The sequence below is a fragment of the Arvicola amphibius genome, chromosome 2 (assembly GCF_903992535.2).
Source record: "Arvicola amphibius chromosome 2, mArvAmp1.2, whole genome shotgun sequence".
Taxonomy (NCBI): Eukaryota; Metazoa; Chordata; class Mammalia; order Rodentia; family Cricetidae; genus Arvicola; species Arvicola amphibius.
The window spans coordinates 103,570,665-103,584,781 of NC_052048.2; the positions used below are offsets into that span (position 1 = coordinate 103,570,665).

Genomic DNA, 14,117 nt, shown 5'->3' on the forward strand with positions numbered 1-14,117 from the left:
TCATTTCTCAGGAGACTCAGGGCTATCAGGGTGTTTAGGGCCCTTGTGATAGAGGGCCAAGGCCCAGGACCGGAGTTAGGACATGAAAGGGCTCACTCCTAGTAACTCAGGACCAATCATGGGTGTGATTAGGATCGTCTAGCCTGGGTCAACAGGCAAGTAGAGGGGCAGGGAGGAGGTGGTTTCCCTCAGATTGTTATTTAAACAAACGTCACCAAGGGATGAGAGAGGAAATCACACACTAGCCGCTAGAAGATCTAGTTCACGTCTTCTATGCTCTGTCTCCCCAGTTCTTTATTTCCTGATGCCAGAATACAGAATATTCATTTGGCTCAAGCTTTGTGTTTGAAAGACACTTCCAGGCCCAGGAATAACTTTTTGTCCCTATGGAAGTCAACCATGATCACAGCCCATTCTCCTCACTCATCTGCCACTAGAGCCTTTGAGAGTCAGCCAGGACAGAGGAGTCCTGTCATGGGTTCCTGAAAAGTGTGTGTGTGGGGTTGTTACAAGGGCATAGAAGACAGCAAGAAACGAGATCTCCCAGGACCTGTCAACACAGAGGACAACTTGTAATAGGTGCTGGGAGAACACGCAGGGAAGGTGCTAGGTGATCTGAGTTCAATTCTGCCTGGCTTTCCGAGTCACAGTTTAGGTGTCACCTGCCAGTTTTCACATGTGACTATAAACCAGCACCACATAGGCAAGCCCCAGGGCTGCTAGTTAGGATCCTCCTGCTGGTTTGAAATGGTAATTTTCTGAGTGGTTTTTTTTTTCCTGTTCTCAGCATTTTCTATTTTCCTTTTCCCCTTCTATTATCAATGTGAGATGTTAGAAATGTCCAGTAAATAAATACTTTTCAAAATCAGCACTTGAAACATGGCACATAAGACTCGAGGCTTCGGGAAATTTTGTAGAAACTTTGCCTCTACTGGGTAGGCCTTGTAGCACTCTGGTGATGAAGTTAGTTTGTTATGAGAAAATTTCTAAATTTAAATAAATATTATTTCTTAAAAACTAGGAAATGAGTTAAGACTCTTTGAAAACTGAACACAGGCATCTCTGATTCCCAAGGCTCAGACAGATCGTCCAGCGAGAGGAATCTGAGTAACTAATGGTGAATGCACAGCTCATCTGCTTGCTCTCTGAGGACATCGTTCATTCTGCCCATGACACCACGGGAGTGATTAAAATGTCCTTCTCCCCAGGCAGTGACATTCACTTATCTGTAAATTACAATCTTAGAACACTCTGACGAGTCTTCAGAAAATATATTCAGAACCTCTTTCCTCTTTAAAGATGGTAGGACTTCCTTTAAGACACAATTAAACACCATGGCCTTTTATAAATGCACCCGTCTTGAAAAGGCTTCTTGGTTGGGACCTGCAGTAAGATTTCCCATGACCTCAAGCATTTTCGATGTATGGGGAAAAAATACAAGCCTGTGTTAATACCAGGAATAAGCACAGAGGGTAGAAACACGGAAAGCGGATGGACTACAGTCAGTACAGGGCTCGTGGGTGACTTCAGAGATGTACTGGGAAATAAAGGCATACTTTACGTGAAACCTGTCTGTCATCAAGACAGGCTACAGTGTTTTTTTTTTTTTTTTTTTTTTTTTTTTTTTTTTTTTTTTTTTTAAAGGCTAAATAGAAGGAAGGGGAATGTCTGTCCCTTACCATGGAAAGGTCTGTTCACTATACTAGCTCCCATGAGCCACAGTGATGGTTGCCTACAATCTCACCAACAATTGAAGAAAAGCAGACACCAAAATGAGTTATCCCTGACTTTTTAAAAAACTAGCATCTTTCTTTTTTCTCTGACAAAGTCTTATTTTCCTAATGTCTTGCTACGTAGCCCAGACTGGTCTCAAACACATAATCTTCCTACCTCAACCTCAGACTGTTGGAATTACAGGCATATGTTGACATGCTGAGCTACAAAAAGCTTTTAAGCACAGGAATCATCGGAGAATCATTTCAGTACAAGAATCGATGGGACATGAGATTGACATTTACCCTAATTGTCATGTATATAACATAGTGTAGCACTGACCTTCCTGAGAACACACTGGTAGCGTAGTGAAAGACGCTGAGAGGAACGGCACACTGCTGCTAGCAGACCCAGGTTTTGGCTGATAAATGCCTGCCATGGTGACAGCTGCCTGCTTCTGTTGGAGGACAAGGTCTCTGCTGGGATTCTACACTCTTTCAGGTTATAGAGTGAAGACCTGTGTTTGTGGCAACCATGCAAGTGTTCTAGAACAAGCGGTGTGGAGAGGAGGGAGGCGTGGAGGGTTTGGAGTGTTCTAGAACAAGCGGTGTGGAGAGGAGGGAGGCGTGGAGGGTTTGGAGTTTTCTAGAACAAGCGGTGTGGAGAGGAGGGAGGCGTGAAGGGTTTGGAGTTTTCTAGAACAAGCGGTGTGGAGAGGAGGGAGGCGTGGAGGGTTTGGAGTTTTCTAGAACAAGCGGTGTGGAGAGGAGGGAGGCGTGGAGGGTTTGGAGTTTTCTAGAACAAGCGGTGTGGAGAGGAGGGAGGCGTGGAGGGTTTGGAGTTTTCTAGAACAAGCAGTGTGGAGAGGAGGGAGGCGTGGAGGGTTTGGTCTTCGGACTCTGGACAGCTGGGACTTTGTCCTGGGCACAAAAGCTCTGAACAGGAGGCTGTCTGTGGAAGACGGAGGAGACAGAAGCCAACCTTCACTGCCTGCTAAGGAAAGCTGGGCTCTCCTGTCAGGGCTGAAGATGCTGAGGAAGAGCCCCCATAGGTCAGTGAGACTGGGGTGTGAAGGTTTAACAAATGTAGTGCCAGACCTTTGAATCTGAGTACACCGTATGAGTGACGGTGAAGATCAGAGAGCAAGAGCTAGCAACCTTTGCTATCTTCTCAGAGCCGAAAGACTCATGTGTTTGCTGGATAAACATACATTAGTTGAAGAAACAATATGGAATTTGTTTCAAGTCAATCAGAAACAGACACACAGACTGATGGACACACAGACAGACAGACAGACAGACAGACACACACACACACACACAGAGCCCAGTTCTAGCAGCTACTCTGTAAAGCTGAAACCCCAGTGCACACAGCTGGCAGTTCAGAAATACTATGTCATGTGACAGTAATCAATAATCAAAATCCATCAGAAACCATGGTCTTTAGGAGCTGTGCAGAACATGAGGACCTGGGCACTATGGGGACACCTAGGGCATTTGGGTGGAATTAGGTACCTCCTTCCCCTTTTAGGGAAAAGGCTTATTTGAGCTTCGAGTTTTAAATGGTAGTCTATCACAGTGAGCCAGGCTTGAAAGTTGGGGTGAGTCTGTCCTATGCAGTAGACGCCCTTCCCTTATTTTGTGGAGTAGGAAGCAGGTCGTTTGAAAAAATAAAAGACCTCACAAATCTCAAAACTACACTGTTTGTGACAGGGTCTCACCTTGCCTGGGGTAGCCTTGACCTCACTGTGTAGCTCAGAATGACCTTCAACTATGGTCTTCTTGCCTCCATCTCCCCAATGCTGGTATCACACTTTTGCACCACAACATTTACCTCTGTTTTCCAAACTTTTTTAAAAAAGAAAAGGTGATACATTTCCCCTCTTTAGCCCCAGTAAGATACAAAAGTAAGACTTTTGTATCTGTGAGTCCACATACAGACTGGGCACCATGGAAATGCTCTGCCCCAGGCCATAAATTCCTGTGCCCTCACCTGCCAGAAGTTACAGACGCCTGAGCGGTGTCCTGAGCCACAGTCAAGGAGTGGTGGGCGTCTTAGCTTTAACAAACCAGTGTGGCTTTTTTCCATCATGGACAGGTTCTCTTGAATTCAGATGCCCAAGCCACATGAAGGATTTTTTTAAATTATTTTTAAAAAATTTTATTGTATCAGTCAGTGTTCTCTAGAGTCACTGAACTTATGGGATGAATATATGTATACAAGGGAATTTACTGGAATCACTTACTGGTGCAGTCCAGCTAATTCAACAGTGGCTAGCTGTGGACACAAAGTCCAAGAAGCTAGTAGTTGCTCAATCCTACCAGGCTGAGCATCTCACCTGGTCACAGCCACAGAGGAGTAACTAAAGTTTTCTTGCCGGAAAAATGAGTGGAATAAAGCAGGAAACCCACTTCTCGCTCACAGTTTCAAAGTGACTAAACCTTTTAGACTGCCCATCATATCAGGAGAGTGACTAAACCGTCAGAGCGCGGGCTTGCCCTCTCATTTTCCAGACCCCTTCCATACAGTACACCCACTGACCACTTAGACATGAGCACCATGGAGGAGCAACGTCAGAGTTCACGAACAAGGCAGGGGAAGGAGGCGCTGTCTGAGATAAGGCTACCATTTGAGAGAACTCTGCCCCCAGAAGGCCACCTGAGGATTTCTAAAAGAGATACGTGCCATCAACTTCCAGGACATTCCCCCACAACCCAGGAGAGCAACCAACACTGCTGAAGCTCTCCTGTAAGCCAGGAATTTACTGGAAAGAATTCAGCCTGTGTAGGGCTGATGGAGGACTAGCAGATTAGAGAGATCTGCTCAAAGGACAGGGTGAAGTTTGAAAACATTTAGAAACCCAGAAGTTAAACAGTAAAACCAGAGCAAATGGAGCATATTTGGAAAGAGCGTAAAGACAAGGTGACACAGGCCTATTGTCACAGAGAGGGGCAAGGTGACGCAGGCCTGTTGTCAGAGAGAGTGAGGGGCAAGGTGACACAGGCCTGTTGTCACAGAGAGTGAGGGGCAAGGTGACACAGGCCTGTTGTCACAGAGAGGAGCAAGGTGACATAGGCCTGTTGTCACAGAGAGTGAGGAGCAAGGTGACACAGGCCTGTTGTCACAGAGAGTGAGGGGCAAGGTGACACAGGCCTGTTGTCTTAAGAGTCTGAAGAGATCAGATCACTAAAGCCTGTGCGACACAGTGAGTCTCAAAAAATAAAAATGAACAAACAAAACAAAACAAACGGTCTGCATTTGGCTAACAAGCGTCTCTGCTGTGCATCTGTTCCAGCTAGCAGGAGTCTGCTGTCTGCATTTTTCTAGCTAGCAGGAGTCTCTGCTGTCTGCAATTGTTCTAACTAGCAGGAGTCTCTGCTGTCTGCAATTGTTCTAGCTAGCAGGAGTCTGCTGTTTGTGTTTGTTCTGGCTAGCAGAAGTCTCTGCTGTCTGCAGCCCTCAGATCAGTTTATGGAACCAAATGAATGTCAAATGAGCGGCATGTTAATGGAGAGCTTTCTGCTGCCCGGGACTGATAGGGAACCCGGCAACGCTTTCTGCGCAATAGCTTCTGGTGCTGTGTTTAGAGCAATTTACTTTTGGGGGGAGGGAAAGGCTGTGAAGGAAGCCAGGCTTTATCAGAGATGTGCTGAAATCAGTGCGTTACTTACAATGAGCTGCTTCAGGCCCACGAAAGACTGTTCCACGGAGCTGGCGGTTAACACCTGTCTCCTCGCTGCAGCCTTCTCACCCAGGAAGCGAAGCATCAGGTCCTTAACTGCATCTCCCTATGAAGAGAGAGGGAAAGAGAGGTGGAGACGATGAAATGCTCACGGGCTTGGCATAGGAAAGCTGCAATCAGCCAGAAGCTAAGCCATAAGATTCCAGTCTTACAACTATCCTTTGAGAAGTAGTAAACTCACCACCAGACCAGGTTTTTAGCAGAGACCACAACCTGGCTAGGACAGGGGCTTTCATCGATGGGTTCAGGAGAGGGCTCCTAGCAGGTGACTGAAGACAGGTCCCTTATAATGACAAGTTCATATCCAAGATCTGTCCGAGCCTCGTACCTAGGGCTTGCTGGAGTTGGAGGATTCACTTTAAGATTATTTCTGCACTAGGGCAACTCTTGTTCCCCAACTTGATTCACCTGGTTATGTCCACCTGGAGACAGGGTTGAGTGCATTAGGTGTTACTTCAAGCATTTTACTTCTTTTAAAAGGGAAGTCAGAGAAAACAAAGGGGAGGAAGAAAAGGTTCATGTGAGCTGCACGGGGGAAAAGGGCCTATGACTTGAATGACAGGGAAAACCTAACTAGCATGAAGCATGGGATGTGCTGAGTCCCGTAACACTGTCTTTCACAAGCTCCTGATGCTCCAAGGCTACATAAGAGGTGACTGATGTACCAAGTCAACAACAGGGACCAGTATTCTGTATGCTCACACCAAGCAGCCCTGACAGTGCAGACTGTGTGCACAGGCTGAAGGGAACCCAGACCTGCCTGCTGGAGATGATGCTTCCTGTCCTGTTGACACTGTCTGCTCTTTAGGCACCTAGAGAGGCAGGCTGGCAGCCTCAGCAGGAGTCGTGTGGGCTCTGTGTTGTTTCTGCCCCTGTGTGGTAGGTGAGCCCGGTGCTTGAAGAGGGCCAGGCCACACATCTTCCTAAACTAGGGTAAAATTCAATAGCAGCCATTTTGTAATTCCTGCTTTTGGAGAACAAGGTACAATACTTCCATTATCACAGCCACAAGAGCAGCTGAGAGATCTACAAGGGGTGTTTAAAAGGCTGACAAGTGTGATCCCATCAACTGTAAAAATGCTACCTGTGCCAGATACAGAGACTTCCTGGGGCTGGGGGCTGGGGGGACAGAGAGCTGGGCAAAAGCAAACTCAATTCTGCATGCCAGATGGGGCAGGCAGACACATCTCTCCCATCCTAGTGACACTGTCCGTTAATGAGATCACACCATAAATATCTTTTATCCTTAAATTCTTTTCCTTAAAGTTTAGTTATTGGTGTGAGCAGGATGGCTCAACAGGTAACAGCGCTTCTCTCACATCAGGCCAGCCTGGTGACCCGAGTGCCGTCCCTGGAATCCACGTAAAGGTGGAGGAGAGAGCCAACTCTGACCATCATATATGCGCTGTGGAACATGTACACACACAATACACACACTGATAATAATGAACAAATAATGTAAAAGACTCGGGGTAGAAAGGTGTATCTGACTAATCCATATTTTCGCTGTCACCACACATCTAAGGATGGGCCTGTGTCTGCGGTGACGAGGACAAGCGAGATGATGGAGTCATACACATTACATCCCTTATGCCCACGAGGATGAGGAGAGGAAGCTGCTGCAGTGGGGCTGGGATCCAGGTGGAACATGAGGTCTCCTCAAACCCCGGAAAGGATGGGGGTCGTGGAGGAAAAGCCAAGAGCACACCACACCATTCTCCTGAGGGGCGTGAGTAGTTCTTGAAGGTCAGGGTGCTGGGGACTGAACTTGGGTTCTCTGAAAAAACAAGTGATCATGATTACTGAGCCATTTCTCCAGCCTCATGACTCATTCAAGCTTTAAATCTTATTCTTTTTAGATTTATTTATTTTTATCTGCATGACTGTTTGGCCTGCATGTATGCATGTGCATGCCTGGTCAAAAAGAGGTGTCAGATCCCTTGGAACTGGAGTTATGGATGGCTGTGAGCTGCCACATTAGTGCTGGGAGCTGAACCACCCTCAGAAGGACCATCAAGTGCCCTTAACCACTGAGCATCTCTCCACCCCAGAGTGATTAAATCTTAAGAGCAATCTGGGAGGAAGCACACCGGAGCTATTGAAGAGCAAAGGTGAGAACCGCAAAGCTCCCCAGAAGATAGTAACAAAGTATCCCTTGTGCCTTCAAACATGACTGTATAATGGGATTTCAAGCTAATGACAGCTGGGGGAATACACATGGACTAATAGGCCTACAATAAAAAATTAGGGTTTCGGCTTTCAAAGACACCATAAGAATATGTAATAGCGAGGTCCAGAATAGGAAACAATATTTCCTATAAATATTGCTCACTTCCATCAGAACAGTTAAAGAGCTTTAAAATCAGCCAATAATAGTAAGACAAATATCCAAAGTATAAAAGACAATTTTTTTTAAACAGACAACTTCACAAATTGGCATCTGAGGGCTGGCAGGATGGTTCAGTGGGTGAAGATGGTCCTAAGCCTGATCACATGGTAGAAGGAGAGAGCCCCTTTCTACACGATGTCCATTGATTTCCATATATGCTTCCTCCCAACAAATAAGTGAATAAATGCAAGGAAAAAAATTTAAAAAAATGGCCTATATACCAAAAAGAGTTTGATAACAGAAGTGACTAGTGAAAGCAAATTCAAATTCCAGCGAGATAGCACTACATAACCACCAGCACTGTGAAGCAGAACAACGACTTTGACATGTCCCCAACTTCCCAGGACAATCAACGACACTGAAGAGGACACAAACTGCTACACCTATTTCGGAAGCCAGTTCAGCTACTTATCACACAGCTAAGCACACATTTTCCACAAACAAGCTAAGGAAAACAGTGGCATACATCCACACACAGGCCTCTGCACAAATGCCTTGTTATGTTACTCAGGCTGGCCGTGGACGGCCTCTCAGTCCTCTGCTTCAGCCTCTTGGGGGCTAGAACCACTTGTACTCAACACACCTTACTTGCAACACTGTTATTTTACTAAATAACTCATAGGAGCTTGAGTGTGCATGACACATATAGAGAGGACACAGACACTGGAGGCATGATGAGTTTTACTTGTCTAAAACCCTGCCTACGGTTTCTAATAATTTAACACAGGACAGATCTGGAACCCACTGGACACACTGCAGGTGCAGCCATGGGCTGCATGCATTTATACACTATGGCAAGTACAGCGATAGGGTTTAACAGTTTAGCAATAGCGCTGACTATAGATTTGAGAACCTTAGACATGTTCTGCTAGGGGAAGTCATGTCAGAAGAGACTTAATAACCATAAATTTCTGCTTTCACCTTCTAGGGACATAACACCTTACCTTTGCCTAACTCACTCTGATATGTAGGCTGCCGTGGTCAAGAGGCTGAGTTTTGGGCCACGGGGTACAGGGTAAGGTACACAGACTTTGTTTTCCAGAAGCTACACCTACCAAAGGCAGGCTCAAGTGGCCCTTCTTCCCTCATCCTGGCGGCGGAGGGGGGTTGTGGGGGTCTTGATGCCTGAACCTGCTTTTGTTGGGGGGAAAGCCACCTCACAGACCTGGTCATATTCATTTGACTTCTCTATTACAGGGATACAAACTCCTACCCAATCCAGCCACTGTCACTTTTGTTGCCACTGGGGACTGCATTAATGCAGCTCAGGAGACATTCCAACTCAAGGGTTCATCCAAGTTTTACCATTCCTCTACGGATTCCTCTGGGTCACACATGGTATTAGCAAAGCAAGCCCCTGAAACAGTCCCTTCAATGCAGGGTTCGTCCAACACTCATGCATTGGTAAGGGAATGTCTATGGACCTGGTAGTTTATGAGACCTCAAAGATCTGCATGTCCCCAAATATGCTATTTTTTTTCCCAAATATGCTATTCTTGACCAGTTGCTAAAATTAAACCATTTGGTTAGTTTGATTCCCAGCTCTGCTTCATTTTGTGTCTGTGTGACTGAATGCCCCATGTGCAGTGCCCGTAGAGGCCAGAGGAGCGTGTCAGGTCCCTAAACCTGGAGTTACAGGAGGTTGTAAGCCACCTGCCCCGAGTGCTGGGAATCAAACATGGGTCCTCTGAGAGAGCAGAAAGCACTTCCAACCACACCCATCTCTCCAGTCTTCTAATTCTACTTTTGAAAGGAATATGGTTAAATATAAAACATTTATTTTATTTAATGTGGTTTTTTAATTTAATTGTTTTGAGGCAAGCACTCAGATAGTCTAATGTCTAGGTTGTCAGGGTTACTATTGCTGCGATGAAACACCATGACCGAGTGCAACTTGCGGGAAGGAAAGGGTACCTGGCTTACTCTTCCGCATCACTGTCCATCACTGAAGGACAGGACAGGACCTGGAGGCAGGAACCAACGCAGAGGCCATGGAGAGGCGCTGCTCACTGATTTATTGCTCATGGCTTCTTCAGGCCGCTTACTTATAGAACCCAGGATCATCAGTCCAGGGATGGCAACATTCATAATGGGATGGGCCCTCCCCTGTCAATTGCTAATTGAGAAAATGTCCCACAGCTGGGTCTCATAGAAGCATTTTCTCAATTAGGGCTCCCTCCTTTTAGATGACTCTAGCCTGTGCCAGCCGACATAAAACCAGCCAGCACACCCAGTTCCACCTTGGACTTGGTATTTAGGCTGAGCCTGAACTCTTGATCCTCTGCTTCCATTTCTCAAATCCAGGATATACGCGAGTGCCTGACCTCATTCTTCTAAGATATGTAATTGACACAAAAACTATGTATCCAGGGTGTCCAACCTGCTAATTAAATATAGGATACAGTGTACCAAATAACACAAATGAGTTACACACCATCACTACCCACAGCTACAGTGTGTGTATGTGATATAAAACCCACTGTCATACATTCTAAGATAACTGTAGAGTATTCTAACCGGGCCATCATACTACACATTAGACCTCACTCCCACGGCTGTACCTCAGACTCAGTTTCCACTAACTTCTACAGTACTGTCTGTCATGAGTTCATTTCTTTTCTTTTTTTAAACAAGAATATGTGGTATGCTTGGTGGTGGTGGCGCACACCTTTAAACCCATCACTTGAGAAGCAGAGACAGGTGGATCTCTGTGAGTTAAAGGCCAGCGTGGACTACAGAAAGAGTTCCCGGACAACCAGGGCTGCTACACAAAAATCCTGTCTTGAACCCCCACCCAAAAAGTGGCATTTATCTTTCTGTGCTTGAGTTATTTCATTTCATATCTCACCTTTCATGCATATTGTCAAAACGACAGCAGTCCCTTCTTTGTAAAGACTCAGTCACCTGCATGCACCCACCACATTCTCTTTACCTCTGGACCCGGAAATGGACACTCAGGCTGACTGTACTGCCCTATTGTGCACAAGACTGTAAAGAGCGCGGGAGTCCAGCTTTCTCTATGCTACTGACTTCAACTCTGATTGGATCATATGGTGATTTCAGTTCTAATATCTTGAAGTGCCTCCATGTTGCTTTCCATAATGGCTTACTAATTTGCATTCACTGCAATCACCGCCATAGCCTGTCTGTTAACAGCCATCCCAACAGGAATGAGCTGGCAGTCTCTGTGGTTTTATTTGCATTTTCCAGATGATTAGAGGCAACTTCCGGTTCTTCAGCTCAGATATAGATCTGAACACAATTTGTCATCTCTATGATAGATATAGACAGCACAGGGTGACACAGAGCACCCAGAACCATGGCAAGAACCCTGAGAACAGCAGTTGGTGCAGACGTCATAGGAATCTATGCAGAGGTTCCATAAAAAACAGAACTATTACATGAGGTGGATACGGTGGCTTAGGACTGTGATCCCAGACTTGGGAGGCTGAGACAAGAGAACTATGAGTTTGTTGTTAGCCTGAGTTATGCAGTAAGTTCAAGCACAGCCTAGGCTTTGTACCAAAACCCTGTCTCTAAAACAAACACAACAACAACAACAACAACAACATGTAATTCAGCTAAGTCATTCAAAGTTTACTCTAGAAGGAAGTCAAGCACCACAGAGATCCCCGTCATCCGCGTGTCCTGCACTCCACAGAGATCCCTGTCATCCGCGTGTCCTGCACACTCCAGAGACCCATCATCCACGTGTCCTGCACCCCAAAGAGATCTCTAAACATCTATGTTTAGTACAGTAGAGACCCCTGTCATCCATGTGTCCTGCAGCACCCAGAGAGACCCCTGTCATCCATGTGTCCTGCACCCAGAGACCCCTGTCATCCACGTGTCCTGCACCCCAGAGACCCGTCATCCACATGTCCTGCAGCACCCAGAGACCCCTGTCACCCACGTGTCCTGCACCCCACAGAGATCTCTAAACATCTATGTGTAGTAGAGATGCCTGTCACTCATGCGCACTGCAGAAGAGACCTATCATCTATCTGTACTGCCGCACTAGACCCACAACAGTCAAAATGCAGGAGCAGTCGAGGTGCCGTCAGCAGATGAGTGTAAAGAAAAGATGGTCTGTAAACACACTGGAGTTCTCTGCGGTCATAAAGCAGAACAAAGTCATGCCATTTGTAGGGAAAAATATCCAAATAAAGACTGTTAAATGAGATAATGTACAACATGAAAGATATTTCGCAGTTTCTGTACAGTGAGGAATCTACATTAAAAAATTGAAGTAAATAATTTGCTGTTGCTATCACACATTTTCTACTGATTTTTGACTGTTTCTAACAGTTGCATAAGGAAATGTTAATCTAATATCCAGAAAACATCTGCATATCTGTTTATAAACATATATAGCTCTCTACACATGTTTATGTATAAAATAACTCTAATACAAAGCAGCAGGACAGAGTCCTTGATTCTGTTTTTCTTTCTAAAACAAAACATTTTCTATGGGAAAAAAAAAAAAACAAGAAATGAAAGTAGAAATGGGACTTTATGGGGGGGAGAAGAGGGAGGGGTGAGAGAGGTTACTATAAGGGAAAAGAGAAAGATAAATACTTTATGTTCTCTTCCATATGTAGCCTAGATCAAAACACACACACACACACAAACGACACACGACACATGACACACACACACACCACACACATGCGCCCACCATGACAAGCAGAATGGACTTTGAAGGAAAGAAGCTGGGCGGTGACAGAGAGGACAGGAGACTACGATGGGGGGCGGATATGAGCAAAGGTCATGCTATCCGAGTATGGAAATGTCACAGTGATAGCCTATGATACTGTATGCTTGCTACATGTGATGAAAAGCAAAGAAGACCGCCTGTGCTGGCTGGCTAACTTCATGTCAACCTGACAGAGGCTGGAGTCATCTGAGAGGAGGGAGCCTCAATTGAGAACATGCCTCCAGAACATCAGACTGCAGTGAACCTGTCGGGTACTTTCTTAATCAGTGACTGATGGGGAGGGCCCAGTTCATGGAGGACGGTGCCATCCCTGGGCTGGCGCCCTGGGTTCTATAGAGTACAAGCCGAGCAAGCCAGTAAGTAGTACCCTTCATGGGCTCTGCATCAGCTCCTGCCTCCAGCTCCTCCCCTGCTTCCTGCCCTCAGTGCTTTGGATGATGAACTGTTATATGGAACTCTGAGTGAAATGATCCCTTCTTCCCCCAAGTTGCTTTAGTTATGGCGTCTTATTACAGCAATAGTAAACCTAACTAAGACACCATCAGCACAGCGCTTGGATGAAAACGTGCGGGTCCTTGTGGGGTGCCACTATCACCAAACACGGCTTCGCAAGCATCACTCTACGGCCTCTCTAACTTAATTGAATTGCCACCAAAGTTGCCTAATAAATAAGTAATAGAAATTTATCCCATAAATAGGAGACTTTTAATTAGATACTGAGATAAGCCACTTGGTAAACGAATTCCAATGTAAGTGTTTTAGGGAGCTGATTTAGAACAAAGGACACCCAAGCCACAGCAGTGTCGGAGGGAGGACAGTGGATGGGCACCATGTACACTGGAGTTCCCAGAAGAAGCCATGCGCACACTAAAGGTCATCTGTAAGGCTGATGACCGATTAGAAGGGTTCTCAACCTTCCTAAGGCTGCAACCCTCTAACACACTTCCTCAGGTTGTGATGATTCCCAACCATAACATTATTTTGGTTGTTACTTCATAACTGTAATTTTGTTCGGCTATAAATTGTAATATAAACACCTGTGTTATCCGCTGGTCTTAGGTGACCCCTGTGAAAGGGCTGTTCGACCCCAAAGGGGGTCACCACCCACAGGTTGAGAACCACTGGATTAGAACTTCTGGATTGCAGAATCCTGGAAAGTTACAGACCCAGCGCCATAGCCATCCCAAGTCTTTAGTTCCTTCAGTCCATTGCGCTATGCTGGGATCTGACCTAATCTCCAACTATTAGGCAAAACCTTTGAAAGGCACTTTTTTTAAATAAACATTTATTTTTAGTTGTGTGTTGTGTGTGTGTGTTTGTCTGTCTGGGGGTGGGGTGGGGTATGTGCACATGAGTGCAATGCCCGCCCTGCAGAAGCCAGAAGAGGCTATTGGCTCTTTTGGAGCTGGAGTTATAGGCAGCTGCAAGCGCTGGGAACTGAACTCTAGACCTCTGGAATAGCAAACACTACCAACCACTGAGCCATCTCTCCAGCCCTAGAATGCATTCTTTCTTTAATTTCTTCCAAAACTGATTCACATCCTGCTTAGGAGGCT

General features: G+C 45.8%; 1 protein-coding gene and 1 long non-coding RNA gene across 2 annotated transcripts in view; one reads left to right on the forward strand and one right to left on the reverse strand.

Moving 5' to 3' along the window:
* Positions 1-14,117, reverse strand: part of Trappc12 (trafficking protein particle complex subunit 12) — a 62,589-nt gene that overhangs the window by 44,106 nt on the left and 4,366 nt on the right. Inside the window, exon 3 of the mRNA XM_038317847.1 lies at positions 5,385-5,501. Within this exon, the coding sequence (XP_038173775.1) occupies positions 5,385-5,501 (117 nt within the window). The remainder of the gene's footprint in view (positions 1-5,384; positions 5,502-14,117) is intronic.
* Positions 7,425-9,379, forward strand: LOC119806247. Its single transcript, XR_005284188.1, has 3 exons — positions 7,425-7,566; positions 8,773-8,859; positions 9,042-9,379. It is a non-coding gene; the product is annotated as an uncharacterized LOC119806247 (long non-coding RNA).